This window comes from Contarinia nasturtii, unplaced genomic scaffold (assembly GCF_009176525.2).
Source record: "Contarinia nasturtii isolate CC-2019 unplaced genomic scaffold, AAFC_CNas_1.1 Cnas_scaffold_1366, whole genome shotgun sequence".
Lineage (NCBI taxonomy): Eukaryota > Metazoa > Arthropoda > Insecta > Diptera > Cecidomyiidae > Contarinia > Contarinia nasturtii.
This window is the reverse complement of record NW_022198703.1, coordinates 4,410-22,619: the sequence shown is the minus strand read 5'-3', so window position 1 is coordinate 22,619 and position 18,210 is coordinate 4,410. Positions and strand designations below refer to the sequence as shown.

The 18,210-nt window shown below is 34.6% G+C and overlaps 1 protein-coding gene across 1 annotated transcript in view; it reads left to right on the top strand.

Moving 5' to 3' along the window:
* The window catches only part of LOC116345576 (spectrin beta chain, non-erythrocytic 5), a 36,218-nt gene that overhangs the window by 13,618 nt on the left and 4,390 nt on the right, over nucleotides 1–18,210 (top strand). The window contains exons 22-33 of the mRNA XM_031775017.1: nucleotides 30–356; nucleotides 425–876; nucleotides 947–1,434; nucleotides 1,537–1,790; nucleotides 1,850–1,995; nucleotides 2,072–2,303; nucleotides 9,089–9,316; nucleotides 9,413–9,598; nucleotides 9,668–9,738; nucleotides 9,807–10,467; nucleotides 15,676–17,635; nucleotides 17,947–18,148. Of these exons, the coding sequence (XP_031630877.1) occupies nucleotides 30–356; nucleotides 425–876; nucleotides 947–1,434; nucleotides 1,537–1,790; nucleotides 1,850–1,995; nucleotides 2,072–2,303; nucleotides 9,089–9,316; nucleotides 9,413–9,598; nucleotides 9,668–9,738; nucleotides 9,807–10,467; nucleotides 15,676–17,635; nucleotides 17,947–18,148 (5,207 nt within the window). The remainder of the gene's footprint in view (nucleotides 1–29; nucleotides 357–424; nucleotides 877–946; nucleotides 1,435–1,536; nucleotides 1,791–1,849; nucleotides 1,996–2,071; nucleotides 2,304–9,088; nucleotides 9,317–9,412; nucleotides 9,599–9,667; nucleotides 9,739–9,806; nucleotides 10,468–15,675; nucleotides 17,636–17,946; nucleotides 18,149–18,210) is intronic.

The following is an 18,210-nucleotide window of genomic DNA, read 5'->3' as shown; positions in this document are numbered from 1 at the left end:
TTTCCATTTTTTCCACTGATCATCCCCAGGTATTTTCTGACAATGCAGACAAACTAATAGAAAATGGACATTATAATGCAGACTACATTAATAAGCGAAGAATTGAAGTTATGATGCGTCGTAATAATGTGAAAGAATCAGCACAAAAGCGTAAAGCAAATTTACAAGCATCGAAGGATTATGAGAAATTCAGAGCGGAATCAGGCGACTTAAATACTTGGCTTGATGATAAAATGAAGGTAGCAAGCGATGAAAATTATCGCGACCTAAGCAATTTACCAAGAAAACTTCAAAAGCATAAAGCTTTTGAGCGAGAATTGAGAGCGAATGAAGGTCAATTACGAAACATAATCAAGGTTAGTATTTTCATTATGAAACAAATCTAAAATATTCTTTTTTTCATAAAATCAAACCTTTTTTCCAGGACGCTGAAAATCTAATTTTAGTAAACAATCGAGTACCAGACGTGAAAAAAACATGCGCAGAATTAAATTCAAAATGGAAAAAGTTGCTGGGCTCATCTCAAGATAAGGGAAAACGCTTGCAACAAGCAGTGTCACAGCGTGATCATAATCGTTGTATTGAGGATGCTAAGAAGAAATTGCAGGAGTTTGAAAGTGCACTTTTAAGCAAAGATGTGGGACATGATTTACGTAGTTGTAAAGAATTTTTAAATCGACAGCAGATGCTGGAATCGGAAATATATTTGTGGCAGCAAAAAATTGATGAGCTTGTAACTTGTGGAGAAGAAATGGCACACGAAGGTCATTTTGACTCGAATAATATCAAAAATGAAACAAAAGAAATTCAAGAAGAATTCAAGAAACTTGTACAACCTATTAAAAATAGGAGGGGAATTTTGGAAGAGAATCTTAAGTATGAATTACTTTTTATGTATAATATATTAAAACTGAGTGTTACATTAACTGATTTTCTCCATTTACAGATTCCATAATTTTGTTTTTGAACTTGACGCTGAAATTCAATGGATCAATGAACATTTGCCTGCTGTTATGTCAACAGAAATGGGACAAAATTTACACCAAACTCAGAATTTACACAAAAAACATAGAAAATTACAAGCCGAAATCACAGGTCATGAACCAACTGTAAAAAGAACATTAAAATCTGGTCAAGCATTAATTGAACAAGATCACCCAGATGGCGAAAAAGTTGAAGAATTATGTGAAATTGTTGAAAGCGCTTGGAATGATTTGGTGGAGAAATCAAATGAAAAGAGTGGAAAATTAGATTTGTCCTTAAAAGCCCAACAGTATTTATCCGAAGCCGGTGAAATTGAAACATGGCTTGGTGAACGAACAAATGTTCTGAAATCAAGCGATTTTGGACGTGATCGCGATTCTGCTACCAAACTTTTAACTAAGCACAAAGGTATTGAGCTTGAGCTAGATACATATTCTGGAATCATATCAGGTAAAATTTGTTTTAAATTTTGGATTGCAATTTATTTATTTTTTTCAAAGTCACAGTGTATATACGTTAATTGTAAATATCTTTGTATTGTATTGGTAAAAGAAATGGGACATTCCGTTGCTAGTATGATTGCTTCTAAACATCCTGACAGCAAATTAATTGCATCTAAGCAACAAATGATCGAAAAAATGTTCAAGTCACTGCAACGACTTAGTCAACAGAGACAAATACGATTGATGGAAAGTATGTATCGCCACGAATATTTTGCTGAATGCGCCGAACTAATTGAATGGATCAAAGAATTGGAGCAAGCAGCATCCTCTGAAGATTATGGACAAGATTATGAGCATTTACTGGTAAATTTATAAAAAATAATTCTTTATCAGAAAATTGTAGATTATTTTTCGATTTGCAGTTATTACAGAACAAATTTGATGATCTTAAACACAGAGTTGAAAGTGGAGCTGAACGTTTTAATCAGTGTAGTGAATTTGCCAAGAAGCTTCTAGCATCTGAATCACCATATGTTTCAGATATTGAAAAAAGTCAAGATCAGTTGAGGTTGAGATTTACATTTTTTTTTTTTTCAAAAAATAATATTTTTAATAAAAAAATATATAATATTTTCAATTTTTAGTTCCTATTGGCAAAACTTACTAAAATTATTGGCGCTACGTGAACAGAAATTACAAGGAGCCGGTGAAATACACCGTTTTTACCGCGACGTAACAGAAGCAATGTTTAGAATTCAAGATAAAAATGCTGCTATTTCAACGGAGATGGGAAAAGATCTAAATTCTGCATTAGCGCTATTGAGAAAACATGAAGGTTTCGAAAATGATCTTGTTGCACTTGAAGCTCAATTACAGGTATATAATAAATTGACAGCCTGATAGTAAAACCAACACTTAATTTTCTTATGCGTAAAAATAGCATGTATTTTTGTTTGGAGTAAAACAATACCACATATCATAATCGAGAGCAAAAATTCAACACACAAAGTTGAGAGCAAAACCACGACATACGCAAAATCAGAGAAAAAGTGAAAAAGCGATATGTCGTGTTTTTACTCTCAAGTTTGTCTATAGTTCTTTTGCCCGCAACAATCGGAGTTTTGTTTTTGAGCCGAAAAAACGGATTTTTTTATGAGCGAGGCGGACCATATATCTACGATCATGTAGATGATAAAAAATCGCGAAAAATGAAAAAAATAATGAATTTTTTTTTCTTCGATTTACAAATACTACTCAATTTTCTGTATCACCTGGTGAAATCAGAATGAAAAAAATCGCATTCCATATCATCTAAATCACGATCTGGACTTTTTTCACTGTTTGAGTGCTCTATACCGAGTCTCCGAGAGTTTCATATAAACTTGCTATGTGATGCCTATTGAATAGTTAGCGAATACCAATCGTGATTGAATCAATAGGCGTCATTTGGCTATTGCAAGGCGAGTTTATATGAAACTCTCGGAGACTCGGTATAGTGCACTCAAAAAGTAAAAAAAAAAACAGATTTTTTTCTCAATTCTTATACACAACTGAATGGTCTATTTTATTTGGTGTGATCAGAACGTAGAAATTTGCTCTCTCTATCACGCAAATCGTTGTCCAATGCTATCTTGCTCGCACTGCATGTATAATTGTTTACAACGGACATTCTATTAACACACAACTCGCACTTATATTTTGCTGCGCAATAAAATTATTAACAATGTATTTGGTCATCGCTTTGAGTTTTGTGTCGATGACTTTTATTGCGCAGCAAAATATAAATGTGAGTTGTGTGTGAATAGAATGTCCATTGTAAACATTTATAGATGCAAGGGTAAGCGCTAGAGTAAGCGTGACAGCATGAGACAACGACTTGCCATTTGCCAAGCAGGATTTGGGTGAAAGAGATAGCAAAGTTTTCACAGCAAATGATATAGAGCATTTAGTGGTGTTCGAGAATTTAGAAAAAAAAAGTTTTCTTTCACTTTTTGTGCTTTATACCGAACCTCCGAGAGTTTCATATAAACTCGCCTTGCAATAGCCAAATGACGCATATTGATTCAATCACGATTGGTATTCGCTTACTCTTCAATAGACATCACATAGCAAGTTTATATGAAACCCCGGATACCGGTATAAAGCACTCAAACAATGAAAAAAGTCCAGACCGTGATTTAGATGATATGGAATGCGATTTTTTTCATTCTGATTTCACCAGGTGATACAGAAAATTGAGTAGTATTTGAGAATCGAAGAAAAAAAATTTAGTTATTTTTTTCATTTTTCGCGATTTTTTATATAATAATAATAATAATAATATTTATTCACCGCCAAAACTGGCTGAATCTTTTGAGTTTGTACATAATTTTTATACATTTGTTTGGTGGGAAAAAGGTATGAATCAATGATACACATTTGGTATACATCTGATCACCGTTAAAAACCACATCTTTTAATAAAGATTTCTAATAACTAATTAGCTACTTCTTACAGTAATAGCTAAATAGTTAATAGTAAACTGTTCAAATTACCGTCAAACAGCAAAAAACACTTATAAATACTAAACATTTTCAAATTGCACGCGGTTACAATGAGTCAGAAAATAATTAATAAATAAATAATTAAATAAATAATTGGATAAATAAATAATTTACATCTTTACAAAAATCACAATGTATCACATTAGATCGTTAAAGAAAACAGTGTTATAGTTAGACACCAATGACAAGTTAGAAAAATGGTCATCGCTTAAGGCTAAAAGTCGAGTTTTGAAAGTTGATCGTTTTGATTGCGTTGAAAATAGTTCGTGGACCTTATTTGACATTTTGCACATTTGGTTGATTGGTACTGATGGATTGATTTTGAAGTTCTTGTCATTGATTTTGAAGTACTCCACACATCTTAAGTTACGTCCATTTCTCTTTGTTCGCTCACTCTCTTGAATTTGTGACTGCCATAAGAGTAGGAACTTACGATTTGCTCTCTCTTTTTTGATATTGACATAACAGAGCATTTGTCAAGATTTAAATGAAGTTTGTTTGCTTCGCACCAATTTTTTAATTTATTGATTGCAACTTGAAGTTTGATACAGTCATTGGTGTTAGCGATTGAAGTTGCCTATTTCAAATCGTCAGCAAACAGAGAGATAAAAATGTCGTCATCCTTAATGGAATTAACAATGTCGTTGATGAAAAGCAGAAATAGGGTGGGGCCCAAGTGACTTCCCTGAGGAACTCCTGAGCTAACGACAAACTCACTTGACTCCATTTGCCCATATTTCACGAATTGACGACGATTTGACAAATACGATTTGATCCATTCGATTAAGTTAGGAGGCAGATTGAAGTTTTGTAGTTTTGAAATCAGAATCGAATGATCAACAATGTCGAATGCCTTACTGAAGTCAGTATAAAGTACTTCTACCTGCTTATCTTCGTTCACTGCCTTCATAGAATAGTGCAGGAATTCTAAAAGATTCATCGAAGTCGAGCGACCTTTCATAAAACCATGTTGTTGTGGAACTATTTTATCGGCTACCATCTTGCTGATCTCCAAATTAATCAAATATTCGAAAAACTTGGCGATCGTTGGCAATTTGGCAATGCACCGATAATTTTCAACGTTAGAACGTGATCCCTTTTTGAATATTGGTCCAACGCTGTAACGTTTCCATCTCGTAGGAAAGTGTCCAGTGGAAAGCGAATCATTGAAAATCATTGACAGCGGTTCGTATAATAAGCCAGCACAATTTTTAAGAAGGATTGGATGAATTCTGGTCCTGCGCCTTTCTTAGAGTTAATTTTTAGTAACTCGTCAAAAACAGAAAATTCGTTAAGAATGAAATTGTCAACGGAAGAATTTGTTTGAGTTGACGCTTGTGCTGTCGATTGAATTAGAGACGGTTGATTTGCAAAATTATTTTTGAAAAATGTTGCAAACATTTCAGCTTGCTCCATCTTATCAACCGATGATTTGTCACCATAATGCAACGATTTTGGGTCGCAGTCACTGTTTTTCTTCGTGTTGACAAAACGCCAGAACGATGTAGGGTCGGACTTCAATGAAGAAGTCATTTTGTCGACATACGAATTGTACAGTTCCGTGTTAAGTTTGCTGTAATTTTCAAGCGCAAGCAAATAGTCAGAGTCATTGTTAGTTGACTTCGATCTTTTCCACTCCTTGTTCTTTTTATTTTTGAGAGACTGAAGTTGCTTGTTGTTCCACGGACATTTCGATGTAATCTTTTTCGTTCGAACAGGTACGAACTTTTCAATCGCCTCGTTAATAATTTGGTGCAAAATGTCGACTTTATGGTCAAGAGGCTTATTTGAAAAGTGTTCGGAAAAATCGATTTCGGCAAAGTACCTATTCATTGCAATGTAGTCGGCTTTAAGGAAGTTTCTAGTTGGAATTTGCTCTTGAGTTAAGTTATTTATGTGCCATTCATACGTCAAGAGAATAGGTGGATGATATTGTTCATCAATGGCAGATAAAGGCGGTGGACAAGAAACTTCGACGTTCGTGAAATCGTTCGTAAATATTAAATCGAGCAGTTTATTGCTGGCATTGCGAATAGAATTAATCTGATAGACACCATTGGCAGTGATGTCTTCGATAAAAACCGCCGCATGCTGTGGAGTGACGCAAGTTGGAATGAGAACATTATGTTCATCGTCATCCATAATCCAATTGACAAGGGGTAGATTAAAATCTCCCAATACAATAATAGTGTCAATTGGGCTCGATGGAATATGGCTTATGGCAATCGAGTGGCGTTTGTATATTTCCGGCTGTGAGTTAGGCGGAATATACGCAGCATAAATAAATACGTTGAGTTTTGTATTAATGCTGACTTTAACGCAGACATATTCCAATTCACTTGTGTCATCGAATACAATGTTGGTGGATGTTAGTTTTGAGGTGACTGCGATGAGTACACCACCACCACGACTTAACAATGAACCAGTCTCAAAACGATCCTTACGGTAAACATGGTATGAATTGTCAAAGAATTCTGACGAAAAATGAGACTGGTTCAACCATGTTTCCGTTAAAACAACAATCGAATGTGCAAATGCCGACGAATTGCAGAAAAATTGTTTTGATTTGGTGCGCAAGCCACGAACATTTTGATAATAAATATCATTGCACACCAAAGTCGTTGGAGGAGAGAGAGAGTGATTTGTGTTGCTTAGTTGCGACGATTTTGTTGAGGCTGACTGTACGAACCCATCAGTGGACTGAGTAGGCACTGAGACAGCAGCGGCAACAAGTTGGCAATCGATGGAATTTCCGGTGAAATTGTTTGCCTTTGATGTGGCTTTCGTCGATTTCGACCAAGAATTGGTGGCCTGAACGAGGCATGATCCTTGTTTTTTGGATTCTTTACGGTCCGTTTGGGAGGTGGAACTGATTTAGAGTTGTTTTTGCCAGGCAGTGAATTTTCAACAAACTCTTTGGCTTTAACGCCCGGTGGCCAAATGGAACTGTCCATAATAATGTCGAAATAACGATTAGGCACTTCTATTTTAAAGGAAACGAACGATAATTTCCTTGTGTCTTTATTTTGGCTCACCAGTTTGATCACCTTCAAGTCACCTACAACACTGTAACATTGGTGTGATTTCAAATGATCGGTGATATCATCGACAGTAGTATCAGGCCGAAACGGTGAAATATAGACCGTTTTTGTTTCATACAATTTTGAGTTAATTGTATGACCGACCCGATGACCAAAATCACCATTTGCCACTTTGGAATTCAAATTCTTGTTAGGATTAGAGGTGGCTGTAATATTCCTGCCAACGACTTTTGACTGGAGATGTGAAACCGCTATTGAATTAGGCTCTGAGCTAGCCTTTGTCACATTCGTTGGCTTTGACACCTTCTTTTTGCGTGGATTTGACACTGTATTTGTCGACACATTTGATCTAGTCGATGGACTGACAGATCTACAACGCTTGCGTAAAACTTTTGGCTTTGGTCGCACGGTCGGAACATCATTTGTCAAAATATCACACGAAATCGAAATTATGCTGGTGTCATTGCATTCGTTAACAACAGGGTCAATCACATCGGTACTGTTTGCATCGATATCAACAACGATATTGGTATCGATTTCCATCTGATTGATCGTAGTCGATGGAATGTCAGTATGAATTACTGAAGACTGTGTCAAAATAGGAGCGGGTAGTGATAAATTCGCGCTATTTATTTGTTTTGCCGAAGTGGCTGCGTTGGAAACCTTCAATTGTTCCAATTGAGGTTGTACAGTGGATTGAAATTCCGATATGATTTTGGCACTATTCACGAGAGTTGATGCGATGCCATTTACCGTAAAGGTCAAACATATATCGCAATACCACTGTAAATTCTTTATTGAAACTAGATAATTTATAATCGATTTCTTGTAATTACCATTTTCCATAATTAAACAATTGATATGAAATTGTTTACCGCAAAATCCATAGCAATTTATCACATCTTTTTTGGAATTGGTCGTGGATTTGGCACATAAAGTGCATGTGTCATTCTCTGTATTCATATTTGTAGGTTATACACCAACAAAATACACGGAGAAAAAAAAACGAAATAAAACCAACGAAAATAACACTAGCAACAAAAAATGTAACGCGATAAATACTAATTTGGATAGCACAGTGCTTTAAAACAAGAAAAAAATTATCTTTTAGCCAAGAATACTGCTTAAAACAATAAAATAAATAAAAAGAAACACTAAAACTACGGAGCTAAGAAAAAGTGTTGTTTACTGTTTGACAGATGACAGTTGATGACCATCTTTATTGGAAGCTTGTATGAAAAACACGGAAGACCGCTGAAATGACACTGTCGTAGGTCCGTATATATTTGGCGTTTGCCATTTCAGCGGTCTTCCGTGTTTTTCATACAAGCCGCCCATGTAAATGGTGAAAAATTTGCGAAAAATGGAAAAAATAATTAAATTTTTTTTCTTCAATTCTCAAATACTACTCAACTTTCTGTATCACCTGATGAAATCAGAATGAAAAAAATTGCGTTCCATATCATCAAAATCGCGATTGGCATTCGGTCACTATTCAATGGGTATCACATAGCAAGTTTATATGAAACTCTCGGAGACTCGGTATAGAGCACTCCAAAAGTGAAAAACCTCCAGATCGTGATTTGGATGATAAGGAATGCGATTTTTTTCATTCTGATTCCACCAGATGATACAGAAAGCTGAGTAGTATTTGAGAATTTAAGAAAAAAATTTTAATTATTTTTTTCATTTTTCGCCATTTTTTACCATTTACATGGTATGAAACACACGGAAGACCGCTGGAATGACACTGTCGTATCACATGCGTATAAAAAATCAATTTTTTTGGCGTAAAAACAAGATCCCGATTGTTGCGAGGAAAATAAACTATAGACGAAATTGAGAGCAAAAACATGACATATCCAGCCTGCGGGCAAGAACAAGTAATCGATATATTGTGTTTTTGCCCTCAGTTTTTTATAAACTCTTTTTGTTCTAAAATTTGAAAGTTCTCTATATACGCTGAAGAATTTGCATCATGTTTTTACGCTCAAGTTTTTCCATTTCGGTTTTACTATTGTCAATTATTTGTTTGTTATTTTTTTTAAAAATTTAATATTATTTTTAATATTGATAGGTTTTAGTCGAAGATTCTGCTCGATTACAAAATAAATATCTAACAAATACATCAGCTATACGGCAGCAACAGGAAAATGTAATGAAAGCATGGGAAAAGCTTAGAGAACGATCGGCTCTTCGAAGCGATCAATTGGCGGCTAGTTGTGACTTGCAAACATTTTTGACAGAAGTTAGAGATTTGATGTTGTGGGCTTCAAATTTGCGAGCCACATTACAAGCAGAAGAAGTAAGCAGGAAAATAATATTAATTTTTTTTATCAAGAAAATCGCATTTTTTATACTGTTTAAAATGTCTTCTTTTTCATGTTCTTTTGATGAGCAGAATGTCCGGGACGCTGCTGGAGCAACAGCATTGAAAATACAACATGATGCCATTTATAATGAAATTGAAGCAAGAGAGGAGAAATTCCGATACCTTAGTGAACTGAGTGATTCAATGGTACAAACTGGTCACTATGCTGCCGCTGAAGTCGAGGAACGTTGTTCAGCTCTTCTTGATGAACGTAGTGTACGTATAAAAAGAATTCAGACACACAATGATTGGGATTTGATTAATTTATGAATTCCTTGATTTTAGAAATTACATACAGCTTGGAACAAAAAGAAAGTTTTACTCGAACAAAAAATTGATTTATACTGCTTCCTTAGGTTGGTTTCTTATAATTTTTTTTTACAATTTCAAATCAAGAACTTTAAAAAAAATCCCACTTTCATAGAGATGCAAAACAAATTGATAGTTTATGCAGTTCACAAGAAGCAGCGATGAATTGTTCAAACTTAAGTCAAACTGTTGAAGCAGTACAAGATCAAATAAAACGACATGATGCATTTGAAAAATTAATTCAAACACAAGAAGAAAAAGTTGCATTACTTCAAGAACATGGAAGAAAATTACTTGAACAAAACCATTATGATTCTGGACGTATCGGAAAGAGATTACATGAAGTTCTTGAACGACGACAAAAGGTGAAACGTTTATGTTCTACACAACGACAAAAATTAGACGATGCATTACTTTATGCTCAATTTGTGCGGGACTGCGCTGAAGCTCAACTTTGGATATCTGAAAAACATAAAAAACTTGGTGTTGACAGTGACGTTAACCTTGATACTGATTTACTTGAAGATAAAATAAAAAAATTACAAAAACATCAAGCATTACAGGCTGAAGTAGCTGTCAATCAAGAAAGAATTATTGATATTAAAAAAACGGGTGAAATTTTAATCAATAAAAATCATGAAAATGTGGTAGAAATAAAAGAAGTGATAAGCAAAGTTTTGGCAGCATGGCGTGAACTGCTGAAAGAGTTGGATCAAAGAGGTCGGGGCTTAGAAGAGGCACAAGATATTCTTGAATTCAACAATCAATTGGATAAGGTAAGTCCATTTTATTTTGATTACTTTGAGTTTTCTCAAAGATGGCAAAGGCGCACTGAGTTACTGAGCAAATGTCGCATCGCAACTGTGTTGGCGTGCGTCAAACATGCTTAGTGCTTGTAAAACTATCGAAATCTGTTGATATTTTTACATTTGTGCTAAACGCTCAAGCGCTCGTGGCTTATGGCTCTTGTATTCGTTCTACTCTATATTGAATATTTTATCTATCGTAACGGTAAATTTATAATTTATTAATGTTTAGGAAAAATATTCCAAACCATGAATTATTGAAGGTAAAATCGTTTTGGTGTATAAGAATGGGAAATTGGCTGACAAAAATGGGGAATTGACCCCCCAAAAATAAGGAATTGCCCGTCAAAAATGGGGAAATGGCTGTCAAAAATGGTGCGTTTGGTTGTGACAAATGGGGAATTGGCTGTCAAAAATGTAGCTTTTGGTTGTCAAAAATAGGAAAATTTGGCTGTCAAAAATGGGGAAATTGCCTCCCAAAAATAGGGAAATTGCCCCCAAAAATGGGGAATTGGCTGTCAAAAATGCGTCGATAAAAAAAAACGAAGAAAATGTGTAAAAATTTCTTGAAAGTGAGGAAACGTAATATTACTCGATGCAATTTGATACTTTAATTACATTATTTTTCTTATGGTTTTTTGTCTTTTCTTCATTTCGTTGTTTCATATTGTTCCCCCGCTAGGGCTATCAATGAAATTCAATTATTTTTAGTTCCATCTGCTCGCCGGTTAATATCAGATGGCGTTTATATAATCTTCCCTTATTGTGTTTATCTCTCGTATTTTTTTTATCGACAGCCAATCCCTCATTTTTGGCAGCCATATCCTCATTTTTGACAGCCAGCTCCCCATATTTGACAGCAAATTTCTAATTTTTGGGAGGACTCCCCGTTTTTGGCAGCCAAATCCCCATTTTTGACAGCCACATTTTCCCACTTTTGACAGCCAAATTTTCCATTTTTGGCAGCCAATTGCCCATTTTTGACAACCAAATGCCCCATTTTTGACAAACAAACGCACCATTTTGACAGCCAATTCCCTATTTTTGGGTACAGATTTGCATTTTGCAACACATTACAATTGTAACGACAATGCTTCGTTACAGTATTAATGTGTTACTCGCTGCCGCTAATGTCAAAAATCCAACATTAATATTGAGACTTTTCAACACAACTTTAAGTTGAAAATATATTTACAATAGATGGCGTCTGTGTCCGCTCTAAGCTCATCATTGAAATTGCTCATCAACCCAATCAATTTCAATGATGAGCTTAGAGCAGACACGAACGCCATCTATTCTAAATATATTTTCAACTTGAAGTTGTGTTGAAAAGTCTCAATATTAATGTTAGATTTTTAGCAATACGGGTAACACATTGTTATTGTAACGAAGCATTAGGAAAATTTATTAGGAAGATACCTCGATGGACCCATTTTAGTGACTTTTGAAAGTTTTCTATTTCCTAAAAAAATGATGTAAGTGGGGGGTTTTTTGGTGCGAGAAAACCGAATCTGGCGTTATTTCTGCGATAAGATCAATTTTTAAATCATTTTTCTCACATTTTAACACAAAAATCTGAAAAAATCACGTAATGACGTGAAACTTTGCACAGGCTATTATTTTCACAAAATAAAATTCTGAGAGTTTTAAGAGATTTCAACAAAAAATAAGGGTACCTCCCAGATTTTTGTTTGAAATGTGTATCAAATTTATTGTATCGTGAAACTAACAACATAGTCGGTTTTCTCGTGCCAGTTAACTCCCCACTACATATTTGAGATTGGAGAATACATTTTTTCTTGAAATTTTCAAACAGAAATCACAAAAGTTTGTGTTTTGCACGTTTCTGCCTAGTTTCCCAGTAGAACCGCGTGTTTGATATTGTGATGTTTTCCTTCAAAATTCAAAATCATCAAAGTTAGTTACGATTCAAACACATTTCAGATCAGGTGTTTTCCGGATATTGCGACGCGTTATAGCCAACCACATTTCTTCATTCGAATAGATGCCAATAACGTATTCCTTGCCTACAAGATTGTCCGCCTGTAAATGCACATTTTCGTTGCACGCCTGCTCTGGTTTGGTGTACAGTGCCGATACGGAAACACTATTGGTCACGATTTGATGATGGAATTGTTTGGATCGTTTGCCCAATTGGTTGATTTTATCGACGTTGAACAACAAATTCGATAGTCCATCTCGATCATGATCTCTGTAGTATTTTTCGGGGTATTTATTCAGCCGGTTGGTCTCAGTATTCATAAATCTGGGCACTACTTTTAGCTTGCTTGCCAATTTGTTATACAAATCTCTCATATCCAATCGCACGCACTTCAAATGATAATCGCATAACGGTACAAGAGCAAAACTGTTTATTTTCCGTGGGCGATTGTTTGTTGGCTGTTGAAATTTCGGATTGTTACGGAATATTTCGTGAATGGTATTCCTTTGTGCGGTATCACTGTGATAAGCTGCTATCTGACGTTGAATTTGTCTGAACAATCACAACGATTCAAACCAATGATCTTTTACAAAAAATTTCATGCATTACCATTTGTCAAGTCGTTGGATCGATATGCTAACATTTTGGCATTTCTGAAGTCGATGACATCAAATCTAGGTCCATTGATATTGTGATTGCGATACCAGATTCGCATTCGAAAGAATGACTCAAGTCGACCTTCACACCAAGTGGTGAGACCAGTTTTCGTATTTGCGATGTGCTGTTTGACAAAATAACGAAAACTATTCTCCAACTTTTCCTTGCTTGGCCATTCAAACTGTTCATCACTGAAGTTTTCGACCATGAACCGAAACTCTGGCGGTATGGGATTTCGGCTATTATTATTGTAAACATTTTCGGCCAATACCGCATTGAAGTAATAGAAGAAGAACTGTCGACGATATCGTCGCAAAAAGAACTGACGATCTTCATTATCGACTGCTTCATTCACCTTGAATAAAATCAAAAGTGAGGCCAATGAGGCAACTTCCGTCATTTGAAGACTGCACTCAAACAATATTTGCGTCACAACTGCTGCATTCTCGGGATTGTTTGCAAGCCACATTTTATTACAACGAAATTATTTTTTTCTTCTCTTTCGTCATCGTATACCGGCGAATCGTTGTTATCTCTTTTTCTTTTCATTCTCAAAGAACTGATACAAATAAACGAAAATAAAAAATAGTTACAGATTTAGAAAAAAATGCACCAAAGATAGATCACAAACACAATAAGATAAAAAAACTTCTATCACAAATCAAATGAAACAGTAATGAAGAACGCATTATAAATATCACGTCTTACCTCAACAAAGTGACTCTGTGTTCTAAATCGAATGATGAAATTTATTTCCAATGTGACATCAAATATTTTCCCGATCGAAATGTTGTTGGAATATTCACAGTATATTTTATCAACACTCTGTTGTTTCGAAATTAAAACAAAAATGAACACAAAACCAACTGTGAATATATCCATTCCTCAGCGAACAGCGTTCCGAACACACAAAATCGTTGAAATTGAAATGACAATAAAATCAATTGATCGCCCAAACCACGCTACAAACACTCACATCTAATTCTCAAGAAATCCTCTTAAAAACAAAACAAAGTTTTATTGTAAACAAAATCGGTTGAAGCGATTGTAGTTTCAAAGTGATGGAAGTTGTTTATACTAACAATACTGTCACACGATGTGAGCACATTTTTAATACATATAAATGAATATCGTTGGATTTGGTTTGACACATATATACCACGCCAATCGAAAAATGTTGGAAAGATGTTAGTTGCATCTCGAAAATTGAAAATACTAATTCCACAAATAAAAAAAATTAAATGCAATAAATGACGTATAAAAGAGTTTTTCTGCAGAGTTTTAAATTAAATTACGCAAATAGTCTATGGCTGAGTTTTTTGGCTGACTTCTATTTGTGATTGAAATTTCTTCCAATTTGGTGAAATGATGTATTTTGATGAGAAGTAAGATCCACAAGTTTTAATTGTGATTAAGCTACTGCAAGCATACAGTGTACCACATCCCCACATTAACATGGCCAAAAAACGGTTGCTCTGTGATTTTCTATACTCAAAACGCATTGAAAAATGATTTTTAGCGAATTTTGGGGCGAACACATTTTTGATGGGTGTTAATTTTTCGACCGATTCCAATACTTTACCTTACACACTAGGTTCACCGCCTTTGTTCACCGCCCGGCCGAGACCTTTCCAACGGTACTACTTTTATCCGGAACGGTTGAGGCGTTTGGCCGCCAACCCCGGACATACATACATACAAACTTTCTGTTTTATAGGTATAGAAGAAGATAGATAATCATAACTAATTTCTTCTTGAAAACTTCTGTGCATTTTGAAAATAAACCAATACAACATTTTTCGACATTTCAAAACAACAAATATCACATTTAATATTTTCTATAGTACTTTAAAACCATTATAATCAGAGAAGGACTAGAAGTCACTCCATATAAATTTATTTAAATTAAAATCATTAAATCAAATATTTTGAAAATATTTCAATATTTTTCATTTTTCTTCTGATAAAATGTAAGCGTGTTTGTCGATTTATGAGCGCCATCAATTGCGAATTTGTACCATTTTTAGTTATGAGGGACTGGCTCTGATGTCAAGTTTTTAAGCGTACGTTTCACGTCGCTCCCCTGGAACAACTTGACTATCCGTTTATCTTGCTGTGGCGAGGAAGCTCGTTTGGCCTAACATTGGGTCGACCATTCACATTTTTTGCGTGCTTATACTGCTGGATTCAATTTTTTACGAACCCTCTTGACTTTTTAATGTGTTTTGTGACCTTCACTATTGACCCTTTTGGTCCAAACTGGTGCAAAAGTAAAAAACTGCTTCAAAACGTTTTGAAAAATGTTCGGAATTCATGGAATTTGATTGCACAACAAACACTGTACTGATTTGAGAACTGTCAAATTTGTTGTGCGTCGTAGCTCAGAGTGCCATCTATCAACAAGAATATTTTGAAGATATTTGAAATTTTTGTCTTAAAAATCGATGACCTTATATAAAAAAAACGTACTGTAATTTTAATTTGTTGTCTATTTATGAATATTTCACCCAAAATCTATACTATCTTCTAAGAATCTTCGTACTAAATTGTTATAATATGAAAAATATAATTCAATGTAGATTGAAGCATGGATACGGGACAAAGAGCTAATGGTTAATGCAAAGGATAGTGGAAAAGACTTGGAACATTGCACACAGCTAATTCGTAAATTGGATGACGTCGACTCTGATATGCGTGTTGATGATCAACGTATTAAAACTATAAATACGCTGGCAGATAAGCTTATGAATCAAGAACAAGCACCGAATGCTTTGAAATCAGTTCAACAGAGGCGAAACAATTTTAATTCAAAATGGCGAGCTCTTCAAGGGGCTTTAATCTCCTATAAAGCATTACTGACCGGCGCATATGAAATACACGCTTTTAATCGTGATATAGCCGACACCTTAGAACGAATTGCTGAAAAGTATATTGTTTTAAATTCAGACGATCGTGGTAGAGATTTGGCGCAGGTTCAAACATTGTTACGTAAACAAGAAGCACTCGAACGAGATATGTCCGCTATTCATTCAAAACTAATGGACGATGAAAAACAAGCAAACAATCTGAAGGAAAAATATCCAGAAAAAGTTGACGACATAAACAAAAAGTTGGACGAAGTAAAGAAAGCTTGGAAGAATTTGAAAAACACTAGTGTGAAACGAAAACAAATTTTAAGTGATGCATATAAATTACATAAATTAGTTTCGGACGTCAAAGAAATAGAACAATGGGCCAACGATATAATCAAAAAAATGTATGCTGCACCTACGCCCACAACAATAAGTGAATCTGAAACACAGTTAGAATTACATCAAGAAAGAAAAGCTGAAATCGATGGACGAGATGAAATGTTCAAATTATTACAAAATCGCGGAGAAGAGTTGAAAATAAATAAAGATTCAATCGCAGCGGACGTATCAAATACTTTGAAACTTTTGGTTGATATGAAAAGCAACGTACAAAAGGAATGGCATTTAAAACATGAACAGTTGAGGGAAGCCCACGAGCTACAACAGGTGAATCATCAAACCGATCAAATTGAAATATGGTTGAGCAATAAAGAAGCATTCTTGAATAATGATGATCTGGGCGATACACCTTCTGCCGTTGATGCTTTGATTAAAAAGCACGAAGCGTTCGAAAAACTTCTTAAATCCGACAATGTAAAACAATTAGAAGAATTTGCAAGGAAAACTATCGATAAATATCCAAATCAAAAAAATACAATCGAATTACATTTGAATAAAGTATTGGCGCGAAAACAAAGTCTCTTAAATCAGTCTGAGAATCGCAAGAATAAATTACAAGAATCATTTCAACTTCAACAACTTTTAAGAAGTTTATATGAAGTTGAAAGATGGTTAAGTCAAAAACTACAAATATCTTTGGATGATCGAGATTATCGAGAACCAAGTAATTTACAAGGAAAAATTCAGAAATATGCCGTTTTTTACTCTGAATTGAATGCAAATACAAGCCGTGTTGAAGCTGCAATCGCAGAAGGTGTAAGTTTAGTCGATAATAAACACTTTGCATCTAAAGAAATAATTTCACAATTAGAGCTACTAGAAAATGATTGGCAAAAGTTACAAGAGTCCTCACGAAATAAAAAAGAACGCTTAGCAGAGGCTTATGAAGCATTGATTTTCAATAGAAGTTTAGATGAATTTAATCGATGGATGGATGAAGTTGAGTTACATTTATCATCAGAGGACTATGGAAAAGATTTGGCTTCGGTGAACAATTTACTTAAAAAACATGAACTTCTTGAGGCAGATGTAAATCGCCATTCCGAAATGTGCGATTCTATTACTGAAACTGATACCAAATTCTTCAACTCCAATCACTTTATGAAAGATGAGATTCATGAAAAGGCTATGATGGCCATGAAGCGTTATCATTCATTACATGAACCAATGACTATACGTCGTGACAATTTGGAAGATTCCCTCCATTTGCACCATTTCTTCCGTGATGCAGAGGATGAACTTCAATGGCTTAACGAAAAAGAAGTGCTAGCTTCTTCTAAAGATTTAGGTAAGATTCAATTTATGTTGATAAGTAATAATAATTACTTATCAGGAAGTGCTAATTTATGTGATATTTTTTGAGAGGGAGTGAATGAGTTAAGTAATGTCAGTGAGAGAATTCAATATGCAAGATATGTTTTTGGGCGGAATGTATTTTCTGATACTTTTGTTATTTAAATCTCTTTTGAAAGACATCTCAATTGTGAGCAATGAGTTTTGTGTGTTTTTCCATTATATGAAACGTTGATTATTTTCATGATTTATGAATTGAAATATTTCATCATACTAATTATTTAATTTTATATTTCCCCACTAAAGGAACTAGTCTGTCTTCTGTCCAAAGCTTACAAAAAAAACATCAAGCTCTTGAATCCGAAATTTTATCACAAGAACCATTAATTTCATCTTTAATACAGCGCGGGCAGCAAATGATCCGAGATGGTCATTTTGCTTGTGAAGATATTGAAACACTCTCGAATTTGCTTCAAAACAAGCTTACAAATCTGCGCGATTTAACTAGGTATAATATGTATTCAATAATATATTTAATAATAATATATTTAATAATAATATATTTAATAA